The sequence below is a fragment of the Anoplopoma fimbria genome, chromosome 11 (assembly GCF_027596085.1).
Source record: "Anoplopoma fimbria isolate UVic2021 breed Golden Eagle Sablefish chromosome 11, Afim_UVic_2022, whole genome shotgun sequence".
In the NCBI taxonomy this organism is placed as follows: domain Eukaryota; kingdom Metazoa; phylum Chordata; class Actinopteri; order Perciformes; family Anoplopomatidae; genus Anoplopoma; species Anoplopoma fimbria.
In genome coordinates, this window is record NC_072459.1 from 1934620 (window position 1) to 1952271 (window position 17652).

The 17652-nt window shown below is 42.3% G+C and overlaps 1 protein-coding gene across 1 annotated transcript; it reads right to left on the reverse strand.

Annotated features, from left to right (window-relative positions):
* Window positions 1–13258: 13258 nt before the first annotated feature.
* Window positions 13259–17252, reverse strand: lgals2a (lectin, galactoside-binding, soluble, 2a). Its single transcript, XM_054607852.1, has 4 exons — window positions 17162–17252; window positions 14764–14843; window positions 14256–14427; window positions 13259–13919 (listed from the first exon to the last, which is right to left on the reverse strand). The coding sequence occupies exons 1-4, from the start codon at window positions 17168–17170 to the stop codon at window positions 13773–13775; spliced, it is 408 nt and encodes a 135-aa protein (XP_054463827.1). The 5' UTR covers window positions 17171–17252; the 3' UTR covers window positions 13259–13772.
* Between the last annotated feature and the right edge of the window lie 400 nt (window positions 17253–17652).

Consider the following 17652-nt stretch of genomic DNA (forward strand, 5'->3'; position numbering starts at 1 on the left):
GAGTGGAGAGAGAGAGAGACAGAGAGTGAGACAAGAGGTGTTTAATGCAGATGAAAAGGAGAAGTAAAGGTGTTTAATGCAGATGAAAAGGAGAAGTAAATGTTATTTGACACACACACACACACACACACACACACACACACACACACACACACACACACACACACACACACACACACACACACACACACACACACACACACACACACACACACACACACACACACACACACACACACACACACACACACACACACACACACACGCTTTACATTCTTTCAGCACTCTGGTCAGCTGACGAGCTGTCCAGAGTGCTGAAGCTCCGTCTCTGGACTCTATCAGGACTTTAATGGGTCGGCCATTACTCGCTCCATCAATCCGCCTAAACCTGCTCCAGAGGGGTCAGAGCACTTGGTTAACTTTCTAACAAACTCGACACAGCACAGCTTTAGTGCCACTAAAGTGTCAAGCTTTCTCTTTTTTTTTCTGAGAACTTTTTATCCCCAAAATAGTCCTGTTGACCCTCGTTAATAAGCATTAAAATATCATGTCTACCACCTCATGACTTCATAGGAGGGACACATCTTCCACCCATCAAATCAGGCATACAATAACGTGCAATAATTAAAAATGGGCTACAGCAGCTAATTTGATTGATTTTCTTTTTCTAAATCTAGTTCATAGCAACAGCTTGATGAAGGATGTTCAAGGTCTTTTCACACTGTTTACAGAATGTCTTGAAGGGAAAGTTCACCCAAAAATCTAAAATACACATTTCCCCTTTCACCTGTAGTGCTGTTCATCCATCCAGATTGTTTTGGAGACGTCGCTGTAGAGATATCAGCCTTCTCTTGAATACAGTTGGACTGAATGTCACTTGATTGTGTTGCTCAAAGCTTTTATTTTAGGGTGAACTGTCCCTTTAGGTGTAACGTGCTCAAAATATCTTTCTATTGTTTTTCACTCATTAGAAATAATGCTGAACCTCGCAGCACAAAGACTGAGGCAGCAGAGATTTCAGATCAATTAAACATGACTACATTCCTTCACATGCCAGGTCAGTCACACTTAAAGCAGTGAGCTTTGAAGATGAAGCTCCAGGTTAGTTTGAGACACTCCCTCCATGTACCGCCAGCAAAATACTTATTATGGCACTTTTATAACCCGCACACAAGAAAGGCTGCAGGCATGAAAATTGTATGTTTTGCCATTGTGTGGTTATGACTAATTTAAGATGCCATGTGCGAAAAAAATACCCCCACTTACCAGCTTGAGGTAAAGTGCGTTATTCATAAGTTGTGAATAATTGAGGTTTAGGGAGCACAGTCGGAACTGAGGGGGGATATTTGCTGACTGTGTGCTTTGTCTGGGTTGGTACTTATGAGGAAACACAATGCTTGGGTCAATTAGAAGGCAGAACAAAGAAACAAAGCTCTGAAACCTTTGTGTTTTAATGACCAAGAAGCTTCCAAACTAGTCTTTTTTTATCTAGTTCGGATATTAATAACTCTGGATATGTCACCGACTGAGTGCTACTGCTGAAAACGTGTTTGGGTAGGAGACACTTTGGCGTTGCTGCACTCATTAGGTTGTATCAGTTAACAAACAGAGCGTGAATGTCTGCTAACAATGTGCCAATGAAAATGTCAACGTCATGTGGGATTGCATGACATCATGGCACACCATGTCACATCATATCTCCTCCATGCATCACAACAAAGCAAAGCAATAAGACAGTGACAGTAGAGAGTGAAGTAACAACATATGGAGGTCGTATTAGTGAAAAACTATAACGTTAGACGTCAGATGCTTTTCACATTAATAGCAGTAGTAAAGATCATACTGTTTTCTTAGTCTACATGTGATGTTTAAGACAAATATGGCACCAAGTTGTGCAGAAGATTGATGCAAAATAAAAACATTACTCAGCCAGGACAAACTACTCACACTACTGACACTTACTGAGAGACAGTGCAGAAGTTTTCTGAATCTGTTTTTGGCATCTAAATACACATTGCATTATGATTATAACTGAGGGAACAAGTCTTTACCAGCCATCATGTGTGCTTGGGTTTAATGTGACATTGAATCCTGAAGGCCTGGCTCAGCAGGACTCTGGCAGGACAAATCAAACGTGCCTGAAAAAGTCATGCAAAACTTTGTTTACATCATGGTATGACCACGTTTATAAAGGTGACACGTTGTACACAGCCGCAGGGGCTGCTGGGAGGAGATAGGCTACATCCCAAGGTGTTCGTTAGTGGCTGTGTCTATGTGTGAAGCTATGGGTTCTCCCATGTGATAGGTGCCACAGGCTCAAACCACACACTCACTATCTTAACTCTGTTAAAACTCATTGTGACCATGCAGGTATTCACCATAGATTGTATATATAAGCAGTGGACATACAGGCACCGTGACGTCACCCATTTGTTGGAGCACTGGTGTTTTGAAGTCTCGACTTTTGCATTATGGCAGTGGCCATCTTCGTTTTTGGCCGTTGCCATTTTGGTTCTTTCACCAGAAGCGAGACTAGATGGTTGAGCTAGGTACAAAGAAACGCTAGACAAGGACTATTTCAGCCAAGAAAAATGGAAAAATTAAATATAAACACAGACTATTCACGGATCCGTAAGCGACCTGTCAGACACAATGTAGCCACGCCCGAGAGTAAACCCTGATCTAGTTCAGTTTGAGGATTTCAGATGGGAGATGTAAACTACATCTCTATGTAGTCTCAAGTGACATGACGTGTCTTTATGTCTCATGTAAAGCACTTGTCAGTTTTGCCTCTCTCTGCAAATACACACACACACACACACACACACACACACACACACACACACACACACACACACACACACACACACACACACACACGCACGTGAAACCTAAACTGTTTCCCCTCCCATGTTCTTATGAAACATTCAGAGTCCCAGTTGACTGGACAAGTGTTCACCCTTTAGTGGACAAGCCCTTGAATGTCCGTGTGTTTCACATCATTCATGTCTAGGCCACACTGAGGCTCATGTTACTCTTTCAATGCTGCTTGAGAAAGTGAAAGAAAGAAGAAAGAAGGGTTAGATGAGAGAGAGAGAGAGAGAGAGAGAGAGAGAGAGAGAGAAAGAGGGGTTATGACTGGAAAAGTACAAAATTAAGAGGAGACGAGGAAGTCGAAGAAGTAGAACCAAAAGTTGTGACAAGCAAGTTTTGAAAAAATAAATGGTAAACATAATGTCAAAGACAACTCCATTCAAAGAGTCATACATTTTTTTCCTTATCTTAAAATGTTGACATTTCACATTTCTGGGTTGACAAATCCCCCAAATGTGATGTTTTGCCCGGAGAACTGATGGAGTGTTTGTGGAGCTGTACGCTGTGGGCTTTGTGCTTCAAACAAACAACATACAAACTAGATATTTCTAATTGAATCATTTTAATTGCTTCCTATCAAGCTCCAGCTGTATAATAACTTGAGTGTTAAAATGGTTTGTTTAACTAATATTTCATTGCATTATACCAACATTATGCAGTTTTATATTGTGGTCAATACTGAACAAACTGTTGAATTAATATGCCTGTTCACACTGTTAACTGCTTTTACTACACATTACCATATTGTCTTTTACTAGATATCCCCTTATGTCCTTATAGAGAGGTAATATTCATATATTTGTACATATTCATCAAACATATTTGACAAAACAAACATAGAAATGCTCTCTAATCTCCTGCTGTCCTGAGCCAAAATCATCACTTGTAGAAAAAAAGCCATGTTCTTGACGTTAAGACGGCAGCTGAAGAACTTAAACCAATTTAACTTGATTTCCAGTCCATTTACAGTATCTCCCTTCACTTCACGGACAAACATGTACACGCACTCACACAACCACACGCATGAAAGCCGTACACATAAGTCTTGGACTGCAGTCTCCTTTCACAGTCTGCTCTTTACCTACCCAGAAACCCCCTGGAGGGATTTAGTAAATAGAAAGCTAGTTTGTACTTTCCATTAGAGCCTAATTCTATTACGCAGCCAGCTCTTATCGATCCAAACATTCAGAGAGACATGCAAGAAAAGTAGCAAGTGGAGCACAGCGGAGGCCACTGTGGTTTGAGGGTGGAGGCGAGAAAAGGTGGGAGTGTGTGTGTGTGTGTGGGGGGGGGGGCGTTCGGTTGAGGCATGAAAAAAAAAAAAGAAATAGTAGGAATGAGGACGAGGGGTAATAGATATAAGAAAAGAAGCAGCAAAATGTATCTGCCCCCACCTGCTAAACATGATCCAGTGTCACACTTGGTAGCCATAGCACCAACACACACAATATATTTCTAGGCAATACTGTGAGCGTGTGTGTGTGTGTGTGTGTGTGTGTGTGTGTGTGTGTGTGTGTGTGTGTGTGTGTGTGTGTGTGTGTGTGTTCTGATGTATTGTGTGTGTGGGTGAATGGAGCTCCACGACACACTGATTCAAATTGACAGCATGCATATCATTTGAGCAGTGCAGGGACCTGAACATGCCTCGCACACATGAACAAGCACATGCACAAAAGGTGCACGCACACACATCGGACCGAGACAGGAAGGCGACCACAGCACGGCTGGCGTTGGAGCAAGAGCCAGGCGAGATATGAAAACCCATATCTGAATGAGAAACCGGGGGGGAATGTGTGCTTTACGGTGTAGGTATTGGATTTGTTTGTGTGAGAAGTTTTAACCCGGGCGGTTCTCGACCGGGTGGTCACACCTGACTCACCCTTCCTGAGGGGACGAGAGCGTAAACGTAAACCTGAGAGGAAAAAAGGGAGAGATTATGGGGCACATTTCTTCAGAGACACCGGCAGATGGAGGGTGAGAGAGAGAGAAAGGGTGGTGGTGAGAGCGAGGCAACAGAGCGGATAAAGGAGAAGATGAGTTCGGGGGGGGGGGCATCAATCTTCTGCACAACTTGGTGCCATATTTGTCTTAAACATCACATGTAGACTAAGAAAACAGTATGATCTTTACTACTGCTATTAATGTGAAAAGCATCTGATGTCTAACGTTATAGTTTTTCACTGATACGACCTCCATGTCAGACAAAGCATAGAGGAGGGAGAGGTTCAAAACTACGACACAGTCATCTCCACTACCTGGAGATGACTGTGATAGCTGAAGATTATCAGATAGCTGTGTGTGTTTACTCTGTCAGAAATAACTCACAAAGACAGCTCCTGACCAAATATAGACTCAGTGACCACAAACTATTGAAAGAGAAGTATATTTTAAAAAAAAAAGCACATGCCGACCCAACAGAGAGGCCTGACCATGTGACCATGTGATCGGGGTATGAAGAGAACACATGTAGATCCCCGTTTCCCAAACTTTTGTTTCTGGGGACCCACTTTTTAAAAATGGCAAACCACAGTGACCCAATTCACAAAAGGCTTTATCTATAAATCATGAGAAGAGCAAATTTGTGCATAAAAGATTGTTGCATTTGACCATCTTTACTGCCATTGCACTATATTATCATCAATAGGTAAACCTGTCATTTTAAAGAGGTATTCATTAATCACAACTTGGTTCCATGCATGTTGTTAAAAATATATACACATTTAATACTAAATTATAAGAAAATAACGCATTTAGCTGCAAGTCACAGGCTATCTCATTCTTTCCATTTCCTCTCATCAGTATAACAAACAGAAATTAAGCTAGGATCATTTAGGCTACATCTTTTAGAAAAATAAGTCTCCCTCATGTGGCTCAAAGGTGTAAATGATAAAAGACTATGGTAGCAATTCTACAAATTTAATCTGCGTCCCTAATAAGATCTCCTGTGACCCACATGTCGGTCTTGACCCAGACTGGTGGAATGACTGATTTAGAGAATAATACTACAAAAAAGTGGCATCAGTAAAACCTTAATTTCCTCACGTACTCGATACAAAGTCTGCATGCACCTAAATACTTGCTTGAGTGAATGTAGTAATACAGAGGGTGGAAGCTACTTAAACCATTGAAAGCGATTGGGAGACAATAAGGAAAGCATCTTCATGCAAGCTGCTAGACAAAGTGAGCCAACTTTGGACTAAACAGATGGGCGAGCGGATGTCAAAGAATATTCAGTTTGAAACTCTCAGTGTTTACAAAAGATGGTGAGCAATCTAACATGGGTGTTATCTGGATCAACACCACCGACATTAAAGTTTATGGTTTCCTTTGCTTAATTTATCACCGACGCACACCCACAATCACAATGTGTTTCATGTCAGCTCCGTCAGCGTAGTTTTGTCATTTAGAACAATGTTTCATTTGACAGCTCTGTTCTCTCTAAAGTCTGAAGACAAAAAAATGTTTATGGAGGCCTCTTCTTTTATTCCTCGACTGTTAGAATGAGGAGAACCTGTTTTCCGGGGATTAGGAGTGTGTTGTTGTTTTTCAAATATGAATCATCGAAACTCCCACTATTTAGCCCACAATTTACTAAATGTTAAGGGTACATCAAAACTCCAAAAATATTTGGTGACTGTGGGTACTCACATTAACAAAGCGCTGATGAATGTGACTCTCTTGAGCATCAGGATGTGGTCACAAAATACTGTAGCATTGAGACTGTGCTGTCCAAGTTTATGGGGACATCATATGCAAATTCTGTTTAGGGTGAACTTGGAATATATATTATGCAGGCGCATCCTGAAAATATGACTCATTGCATGCTTTCTAGGAGGTAGATTTATGCTCCCGTTGGATTGCACATGAAAGCAGATCAATGTATTGTAATGGAGGCTTGACTTAGAAAAACCATTATTTCTATTCTTCAATCTCCGACCCAAATTGAATTTACAATTTGAGGATTTGGTGGACACATTTATCCAAAGTGACTTTGTAAAATGAGAGAATGTGCCTCAGGCATAAACAGGGGACACTGTGGGCGGCTGTGGCGTAGTGGAGAGCAAGGTAGTTCTCCAATCAGAGGGTCGGTGGTTCGATACCCGGCTTCGGCAGTCGATGTGTCCTTGGGCAAGACACTTAACCCCAAGTTGCTCCCGAAGGCCATCGGTGTGGACTGGATGATGAATGTTAGTTAGAGTCTGATGGTGGCACCTTGATGGTAGCCTGTCATCAGTGTGTGAATGGGTGAATGATATGTAACATACTACTGACTGTAAGTCGCTTTGGATAAAAGCGTCTGCTAAATGACTGTAATGTAATGTAATGTAATGTACACTGGCAGATAAGTCGATGTGCTATGAAAAACTGGTACACTTAAGAAAAGTTAATCATCAGAGGTGAAAGACCAAATGCAAAATGCTCGCTGTGTTTACGGTACGAGCCTGGAAGGGATTTGGCTCAGCAGACAAGTCAATTCTTTCTGCCGCAGGGCCTGAAGGTTGGAATTAAGCAGAGCCAGGGCAAACATTCACCTCCACCCTGCAATGTCAAAAGAGCTCGACATTTCGGAATCCAACTTCTGGTGATACGGATCAGTGTTCAGATACGTTAGATATATTCACATATTCTCAGTTTAGCCTGCAGCATCAAACCGGCGGTCTGTGTGTTTGTGTGCTCTGGGTTGGGTTTTTCCGTCACTGTAATTAGCATTACTGCAGCGATGAGCTTCATTCCAGCCCAAGAGACAACTCAAGCAAACAAGGTGAGTGACTTTGACACGACGTGTGAGGAGCATCACAAATGTGGTTGGAGGTTATCGGCAATGACTCTGCATCGTAGTGGCATTCTCCCTCTCCGTCTCTGTCACATACAAACACACAGTACTTACTGTACATTCACTGCTTTACTTGAATCCCCTAAAAAGAGATTTACATATCACATTACCACTAATTGAAAATAATAATACTGTATGTGCCTCACCTATTTCACTCACTCAGGTTTGATAACATTAGCTTTCATATATGACCCAGATATGTGCAGTGAAGTTAAGGACTGACACTTGATGTTTGAAAGGGCTTACTCTGTGTTAAAGGTCACCTGTGCTGCTGTGCATACACACTGTGCATACACGCTGCACACACACACACACACACACTCACACACACTCACACACAGTGTCACTATCATAGGGCAGGCTAGTGACAGTGTACTCTCCGAGCTGTCAGCGCCGTTCTGCCGTTTGTCTGGGACAAAGCGTAAAGCTCCCTTGGGTTTCCACCTCTGCGGACTGACTGGTACATTGCATTTTCCACAAATACAGAAGCAACTGAAGAAGCCAACTAAACACTAACATGCATTATTTTTTTTTTTTTAAATCTTAAAGAATGTAATATAAAATAAACTGCAACAGCTACTGGTTTCCAGTAAAGCCTTTAATGTCACCAAGTGGAGATAGGTGTAGAATAGAGCTCTCAGTCAGACAGATATTTATAGGCAGACATGTTAGTTGGTACTTCCTGTCTGAGGATCGAGCCTTGTGTCGGGGTCACAGCTCAGCTCAGGTTTAAGCAGCCGCAGTGCACAAGCAGAGAATATCAATGTCAGCCATGCCATTTGGAATATCAAGTTGCAGGTGAAGACTTGCACTTACGAGAAAAGTTCTTCATCAAAAACTTATAGTTATAGGCAGAACTTATTCTTATTATAAATTCAAAGCATTCCACAGTCAAGTGGTGCAAGGAAAAAGAAAAGAAAAGAAAAGACCTATCCTCATGTTCAAACCAACAATACATCACTTTTCTGCAGACAAGACCTTTGCATCCTGTGCATAAAACTGATTATCAGTTATATATAAACAACCACCTTTTCAGCCAAATCTGAGATGTAAAGAGAGAATAAACTCCACACCTGCTGCCCACAGACTCACACTTTAAAACAAAAATAAAAAAAGAGCAACAAACAAAACAGACGAGTTCCTTCAGTGAGTTAAATACACAAAACGTCTGTTGGTTCACTCACCTGTCAGAACGTCACCTCATCGTCATCCTCCTGAATGTGCTCCAGGTTAAACTTCTCTGCTCGTCCATTCTCAAAGCAGAGAAGGCTACAACCAGTCCACACAGTCTCTCTTTCCCAGTAGAACCAGTCTATGCACTCTCTCTTTCCCAGTAGAACCAGTCCACACAGTCTCTTTGTCCCAGTAGAACCAGTCCATGCAGTCTCTCTGTCCCAGTAGAACCAGTCCATGCAGTCTCTCTGTCCCAGTAGAAGTCCATGCAGTCTCTCTGTCCCAGTAGAACCAGTCCACACAGTCTCTCTTTCCCAGTAGAACCAGTCCATGCAGTCTCTTTGTACCAGTAGAACCAGTCCACACAGTCTCTTTGTACCAGTAGAACCAGTCCATGCAGTCTCTCTGTCCCAGTAGAACCAGTCCACACAGTCTCTCTGTCCCAGTAGAACCAGTCCATGCAGTCTCTCTGTCCCAGTAGAACCAGTCCATGCAGTCTCTCTGTCCCAGTAGGACCAGTCCATGCAGTCTCTTTGTCCCAGTAGAACCAGTCCATGCAGTCTCTCCCTAGGACTGTCCCAGTAGAACCAGTCCATGCAGTCTCTCTGTCCCAGTAGAACCAGTCCACACAGTCTCTCTGTCCCAGTAGAACCAGTCCATGCAGTCTCTCTGTCCCAGTAGAACCAGTCCACACAGTCTCTCTGTCCCAGTAGAACCAGTCCACACAGTCTCTCTGTCCCAGTAGAACCAGTCCATGCAGTCTCTCTGTCCCAGTAGGACCAGTCCATGCAGTCTCTCTGTCCCAGTAGAACCAGTCCATGCAGTCTCTCTGTCCCAGTAGGACCAGTCCACACAGTCTCTTGTCCCAGAGTTTCCACAGAAAGGCCTTCACACACCTATCAGATGTTTTAAAGGTGCTCAGGTAACTTAGTAACCACTGGAAGATCCACCAGGAGAACGTTAGCATCCAATGCTAGCTTTTCCCAGCATGCACCATCATGGGTGTGTTTGATTCGAGTCAGCCTGGTGTTTTTTTTACACCTGTCCTTTCTTACTGTGACATGTCAGAATGTCTGCTTTGAAAAAAAGGCCAATTAAACCACTGATTAATGGAGATGAATTGAATATTTCCCCCATGTCCCCATAAATTAATGACATCATCCTTAACTGACTGCAAACCCCAGTGCACCCCCCAATCCCATCCCCAAATATAGCCTCGCACATTATTAAACGAAGAGAAGAAAAGTGTGACCATCTAAGTCGTACTAAAATGATATGCTAATAATTGGGCTTAATTGATTAGGGATTCCTCAGGTGCACTCAACTCCATACCTTGGTATATTAAAAGCTGCTCTGCAAAGCTTGTAGCAGTGTTCAGTCAATTTGACGTGTCTGTTTGTTCTATATGGCTGTTTGGTACTTCATTTACAACCTCTCTTTATTGAATGTTGTGTTGCACAATCTAATCATCCACCACATTACTCATTCAGATCTTAATAAACCAACATCTCTAGACCTATGTGTATGATCATTATCATACAATCCTTATCATCCTCCATCCACACAGAGAACTCACATTTAAGTGACTGCGTTCTTCTTTTGTGATTGTTGTTTTCCTGCTCTCCTCTCTGTTTGAGACTTGATTTTCACTTCTCTTTGGGGACAGCTCACACAAGCCCACCCACCTCTCCGTCTCCTTCTGCACAGCTGTAATCTTTTCTATCTTTGTTTTGGTTTAATGGTTTCTTTACACATATATCAACACCAATCTTTATCCAAACTGCCCGAGGTAACAATTCCACTATGCTGCATACCCAACAGGTTATGTATTCATGTTGCTGAGATAAAAACCAAAGCCTTGGGTGAGGCGGGCACGCAGAACATGAATCCAGGACCGCAGTCGGCTCAGGGCGGGCCCACGCACATCTCAATGTGTGGCTGATAGCTTCGGTGCAGAAATCTGGAGTCATGCTGGCGCTAAATATAGACAAAGGCTTTATGTAAGCTGAGGTGAATCATTCCATTCCACACATTTCAGCGCATTTATTCACACACACGGAATAAGTGACATGTTGCAGGTAAAGAAAACACCGGCACGTGTTAGACATCCGCAGTGCTCCTCACATGAAACAGAGAGCTGACAGCACGCCATACGTCTGCTGTCTGCCTGCTGAAAACACACACATTTATACGTGTGTGTGTGTGTGTGTGTGTGTGTGTGTGTGTGTGTGTGTGTGTGTGTGTGTGTGTGTGTGTGTGTCTCTCCAGGGGCCTATGAGCCAGATGATTTGAATGTGTTAATCAAAGCTCTAACGTGATTGATTGGATGTGTGTGAGAGGGCTGGAGGGTTGTCCTTCACACAAGCATCACAGTGTCTAAACAAACAGCGCACACACACACACACACACACACACACACACACACACACACACACACACACACACACACACACACACACACACACACACACACACACACACACACACACACACACTTAATCACAGTAGGACGGAGCCAATGTAACAATGTGAAACAGTGGAGCTGCAGGTTTGTGTCTCTCCCCTCTTTTGACATTCACTGGTTCACACACACCTCCTTCTATTTGTTTTATTGTCCGTATGAGCACAGTGAACAAAGGAGTCGGGGGTAGAGGTGAGTATCGATGCCTTGCTCAAGTTATCTGAGTGGATGCAGAACGAGCACAAACACACTGGTGCGCTAACAACACAGCCCTGGATATTGATCTTGTCTGCCACAAAATAATGAAGAGGGGAAGTGTTAAAATGAGTTATTTCCAATTAAGAGTGCGGCAAGAGGGATGGGTTTACAGCTGAGGAACGACAGAGAGGGGGAGAGAGGAAAAAAAGAATGAGTATAGGGGAAGATGGAGGGAAGGGAGAGATGTTGGAAGCAGAGGTGAAGAAGAGCAGATTTGTTTGAGGTACAAAGAATAGAGGGCGAGAGAAGAAGGGGGGAAGCATGAGGGAGACAAAAAAGAAATGCAGGGAGCGGAGAATTAAAAAAAGAGGAGAGGGGCGGAATTGTGGTCATCATGGTAACCAAATATCCTCCTCATCCTCCTCCTCCCTCCTCCTCCTCCTCCTCCTCCTCCAGAGAGAGCACATTTGACACTGCCAAGTACACTGATTGTGTCTCACACACACACACACACACACACACACCTGTACATGCACCTGTGTGTCTCGGAGAAGCCTGCATGTCACAGTGACCGTATGCATCAAAGCCGCGGACACACTCAAGTGTCACCGCCGTTAACGGGTCCGGACAAACAGAAGAAAGGAAAGGTCATCCTGCATGATTCCCTCAGCCTCTGTCTGGGAGGATCAGAGCATGGGAAGCTGCTCTTCACCTCCTCTTTTCTACCCATCTCTACTCAAATCAGCCTCACACACACATTGCCCTCTGTTACATCAGATTAGATTATGATTATACTCACGAGTCTCTCAAACACACACACACTCACACACACTCCTATAAAAAGGTGTCTGGTTGAAGCGACTGCAGAGATTTATGCCTTGATCTGCTTTTCATTTCCATCTCGGTGCCATCCCATTCATGTCGGACACATCGTGCTGGTCAGCTAGAGACCAACAGACCTGTCAGATTATAGCATTATGATTTAAGATACCTCTTCACTTTCTTCTTCACAGTCTTGAGTTGGATCATTGTTGCACGATCACAGGATGTCATTTATGTTCTTTTAATGTTGTATATCTATGTAACATTAAGACCGGCACAAATGAATGAAAAAGGTTAAAAAAATATGGAATCATAAATTCTGATGACAGAAAAAGTGATTCAAACAATTTCTGCATGCTCAAGCAATTTCTCTGTGGATTCCACCTTAAATGTTGTAACCAATGTGTGACCTAAAACATTTCCTCCCAAAATCTTCAAGTAAATTTCATAAATATAGCAGCAGCGCCACCTACTGGCTAACATGGCTTTTCATTTTTTTGGTATTATTATTTCATTTAAATTGTATGAGGTCGAAAAAGTAACAATTTTAGGGAACAAAAACGGGAACCAATATAAGGCCCTGCTGAATCATTGAGGTTGCTCAGCCAAACTGTGATGACATTGGGTTTATTTCTTGAGGATGCATGTCTTGTTCACTGGGAACATTATGACTAACTATGAATCTAAAACATAATATTCTTCTTTTGGATGATGAGTAATTGTTTTACATCAGTTCAAAGCCGGTTGTGTGTGAAGGTTTTACTAAAGTCATCTTAAATAATAGAGTGCACCAATATCTGCGTTTCACAAATACAGTATTTTTGCCGGGTAAGGACGTGGCTTTTTGATAGATAATGTGCATGTTTAGCAACTTAAAGGAGTCACAAAAGTCCACGTTTATCAAGTTCATGCTTTAATACATGTTGTAAAGGCAAGCATCACACTCAGTTATAAATCTGGAATGTCTGGGAGGGAAAACGAGAAAGCATGCAGCATTTCAAAGCACCTTAAAGAACAGTGGAGCACATGTTGAGTAGAACTTCTCAACTAAACACTGCAAACTGCAAAGCAAATAGCAGTCGGATAACATGGGCTTGGGACTGCTTGTGTTTAGCTGTGCTTTTCAGTTGGTAGTTCTGTGAAGTGTGCAGGAGGAAGACGCAGTTACAACGTTTACTGTGTGAGTTTCTTTGCGTACATGTGAGTAATATGACTTCTTGCGTGTCTGTCTTATCCATCCATCTTTGGATCAACAAGCTACATTATTACACAACACATTGTATGTTTAACAGGTAAGGCACTACTGATACCACATGACATTTGAGACATTAAAAGCTGGGGCTATTTGTGATCTGATGCTAGACGAATTAAAAAAAGATTTCAATCCAAATTTCCGGGGAGGTTGGAGCTTTATTTGATATCAAAGCCTGTGACGCGAACCTCTCCATCGAAGCTGATGAACGAGTACTTCTCTGCACCGATGCGGTTGGGGAAGTGGATCTTAGAGCCATCTGATAAGCTCACCTGGAACTCTGCGGGGGTGAATTCAATGACGATCTAGATGGTGGGATGTGGGCAAGAGAAAAAGAGTGAAAAGGAGAATTATTTTATGATTTTTTTAATGAGTTGCTACTCTTCCATATCAAAGTAAATACATGGCCTGATGAAAAAACATAAAAACATAGATACAGCTCTCACAGATCTCTGTTAGCCCATACATTTGTGCTAAAATAATGAAAGTAATCAGAGGTACAGTGACACAGTGAGAGCATGTACACACACACACACACACACACACACACACACACACACACACACACACACACACACACACACACACACACACACACACACACACACACACACACACACACACACACACACACTTCTCACCGTGAACTCCTCCCCCTGGTGGAAGGGAAAGCCTCCCTCACGGTACTCCTCACACCAGCTGCCATTCTGGTAAGAGTTGCAGACGACGGCATTCTCGTCTCCGTGGGCGTTGAAACGAGGGTTGATGTGCATCGTGATCTCCTTCTCATCAGGGCCAATATTTACTGCAAAGCTATGGAACAGAAGAAAAAAAAGACGTATGTTTTTAATGGCTGCTAAGTGCACAAACTATTCAGACAACCTCAGCAGTTGCGTGGGTGCTCCTCTCATCTGCTAACCATTATCTTCATCAACCCCACACTAATGAGGGGAAGTGTATGGTTGTCACTGATTGTAAGTGATTACATATTCCACCTCCAGCTCTGTTTGTGAGTATATACAGTAAAGACTGGCCCTGAGTTCAGTCACAGCATTTCAGAGGGGAAATGGAATAAAGAGGAGAAGAAGAACAGGACATACAGAACAAGATGTCTCATTGGCCTCAGCCTCTTCTGTCATCAGTACTTACTTTGTAGCATCAGGCTTGGGGACTCCAACAATGGTCATGGTCTGCCCGACCTTGAAGGACATGTTCTTTATGGTCATACCCTGTGCAAAAAAAATAAAAAAAGAAGAAGGAGACACACAGTACGTTATTGTTTGGTAATACAACTGGATTTTTGCTACATCCAATTATTATTACAGCTTCAGGCAATAAACTGCAGCAGCCTTAGCTTCAGCCAACTCTCCAATCCTCACTTCATCCTTAGAAATAACACAACATGTGTTTTCAATTAAACTCCCATCAGCCAACTGGTCAAAGATTCCAGCTCTCTCTCCTGTCCTACTGTTGCCAAGGCCCTTTTCCTCTAGCACAAGATTTTGGCAGAGGCTAAAAATGTTGAAAATGATGAGGGGCCGCCGTTAAACTGAGTAATATTTTCCTAAGTGCGGTACTGGATGACAAGTATACATTGTGGAGAGAAAAAGAAAGGCTGAGCACAGCAGAAAGCCTCGGCTCAGTCGCTGCTGTACATGTGGCAGCGGAATACTGTGCCCAGCCACGATTAGGAAATTACACTTGAGCAATCTATTATATGATTATGAAACACAGACCGCCACTGTTTAGCATTTTGTCATTTTGTCAAACAACGTATCTGGGGCACTGTTAACTGTCGCCAGGGCAACAGGTACAAATATAGCAGCCCCTTGAGGATTTAACATTTATCACAATATAGTTATATAGAAGTTTATGAGATATTGGAAGAAATCCGATTCTGAGCAGAAACAGTAGAAACAGCCTGAAGCTCTTAGCGATTCACAATCAGTTATCTTCTGTGAGCAGAAAATGTTTGACACAAATATTGAGTTTTTTATTGTGATTTTTATAGATGGAAAATTACAATTCACCGCTGCCTATCAGAGGCTGATCTTCAATTCAATAGCAAGAATGTTTAACATCTTGTGTGAGTTTATGCACTGCAGCTGTTGGAAAGATTTTTTTTTTCTGATTTTAACAATTCTAAATACAGTCAACAAGAAACCAAACTTTCCCACGGACAGTAACTTTAAAGAACGTTAATGTAGTTGATGAAGTTCAGGGTCAGAATGACTCACGTGGTCAGACGGACAAACTTGCAAAGGAATAGAAAGGGGAAAGGCATAGTTCCCAATGACGTTTAGTAATATTGTTCATCTGAACACCACTTTAAATAATCCTTAGTCTGAAAATTGTGGATACATATATAGTGCTATGTTGCTGGCGGTTTGTTGATTCTGGCAGAACTTGAGAGAATATATCTGGAATAAAACCAAAAAACTGTATTTGAATGATGAACCAAACCAAGAAATACACAGCGAATGACACGGGTTTGACATTCTTTCCATGATAGAGTCCAACTGTTGGGTGTGTGTATAACATATGGCGCCATGGTTTGATCTGTGTGGGGCGGGGCTGACAGTCCCTGCATCTCTCCCATAAAGGAATCTGAATGTTGCATTGTATAAGAGATGCCAATTAATTCCACTTCTCACTGACAGAGTTACATACAGAAACACAACTAAATATGTACAAAAAACACATCCAGACATAAAGGCATTATGAATGATTTAACTCTAAAATAACCGTTATCCTGCAGGAATTTCTACAATATAAATATAAAATAGACCTTTTCAGTGTAAGGGACACTCCCTGATAGAATGACATGAAAAAAAGAAACCTCCACAATCTACCACTTCTGTCTTTTTTTACTGCAAGGGTTAAACTTGAGAAATACAGCATGACAGCATCACTTACTGACTCTACATGATGACTTTATTTCATTTTATCCTTTAATGTGATTAAACCCTCTGGCCCGGCCTCGCTGTGCCCTTTCCAATCACATGTTTATCCCTGTATCCAGCAAAAAGCCAGAATGATACAGGGCCTTATTGTAATCCACTGAGTTTATGAACCCCAAGAGACCAGAATGCATTGCTGGCCGTGTGCAGCTGTGACAGAGATGATTGGAATGAAATGAACAAATGTTAGAAAGCATTTTTGTTCAAGTGTTATAAACGTATTGCTGGAAGAATGCACCAACCTAAACAGCTGACTTATCTTTAATGCATTTGCAGCTTGTTTTAGGTGACTAACACATGCATGTGTGCTCTGTCGTGAATACTTTGACCATAAAAGGCAATCTAAGAAGCCCAAACCTCTCGAAACAGAAATGCAGTTAAAAACATGTGTAATGACCTTGTTTAGGTAAAGCAAAGCTCAGCTGGTTCAGATTCATTGACAACACAAGGTGAGCTGCCACTCAACCAGCTGTCTGTGCCATATTTAAAATATGAGCTGACAGTGCTTTTCTATCGGAGTCTCAAGATTATCAGAAGGGAGTAAAAGCAGTGAAGAAGCACAATAGTGGCGTCAAAATGTTACTTACTTTACTCATCTTTGCAGATGTAGTCACTCAAGTCGGGTGGAGAAGAAGTGAGAGTGGTGCAGGGCCTTGCTTCGCTGCACCCTCACAGGATTTATACAGTGTGGGAGGTTCCTTCAACATAAGTGACAGTTTAAACAGCCAATACAATCCAGCCTCCAGAGAACATTGCCCAATGGTGTCAAAGTCTTGTTATAGTCTGTAAATAACTATTTTAGTGCTTAACAAGTGATTGCAGAGCTTAGTGAAGTGAGGTTATTTAGTGATTTAGTGGCTGACATCAGACTGTTACATTGTAACCTGGTGGTGTGGAGTCTGCCTGTGAGAGGGGGAACTAGAGAGACGGACAAAAATAGAAATGTATTTGTTGCTAGGGAGACAACTAAATATTTGGCTCAGGCCATAGCCTTGATGTGCACTTCCTGTATATAGCTTACAGAAGGATCAAATGGCAGCATCGGAGACCAGTCCGCCTGCTGTTTACGTCAACTTCA

What these genes read in the sequence shown, in the direction of transcription:
- lgals2a (XM_054607852.1), bottom strand. An exon ending in CCCAAGCCTGATGCTACAAA is followed by an intron (nt 14,428 to 14,763) that starts GTAAGTACTGAT and finishes TCTGTTCCATAG; the next exon opens with CTTTGCAGTAAATATTGGCC. An exon ending in ACCAGGGGGAGGAGTTCACG is followed by an intron (nt 13,920 to 14,255) that starts GTGAGAAGTGTG and finishes CCCACCATCTAG; the next exon opens with ATCGTCATTGAATTCACCCC.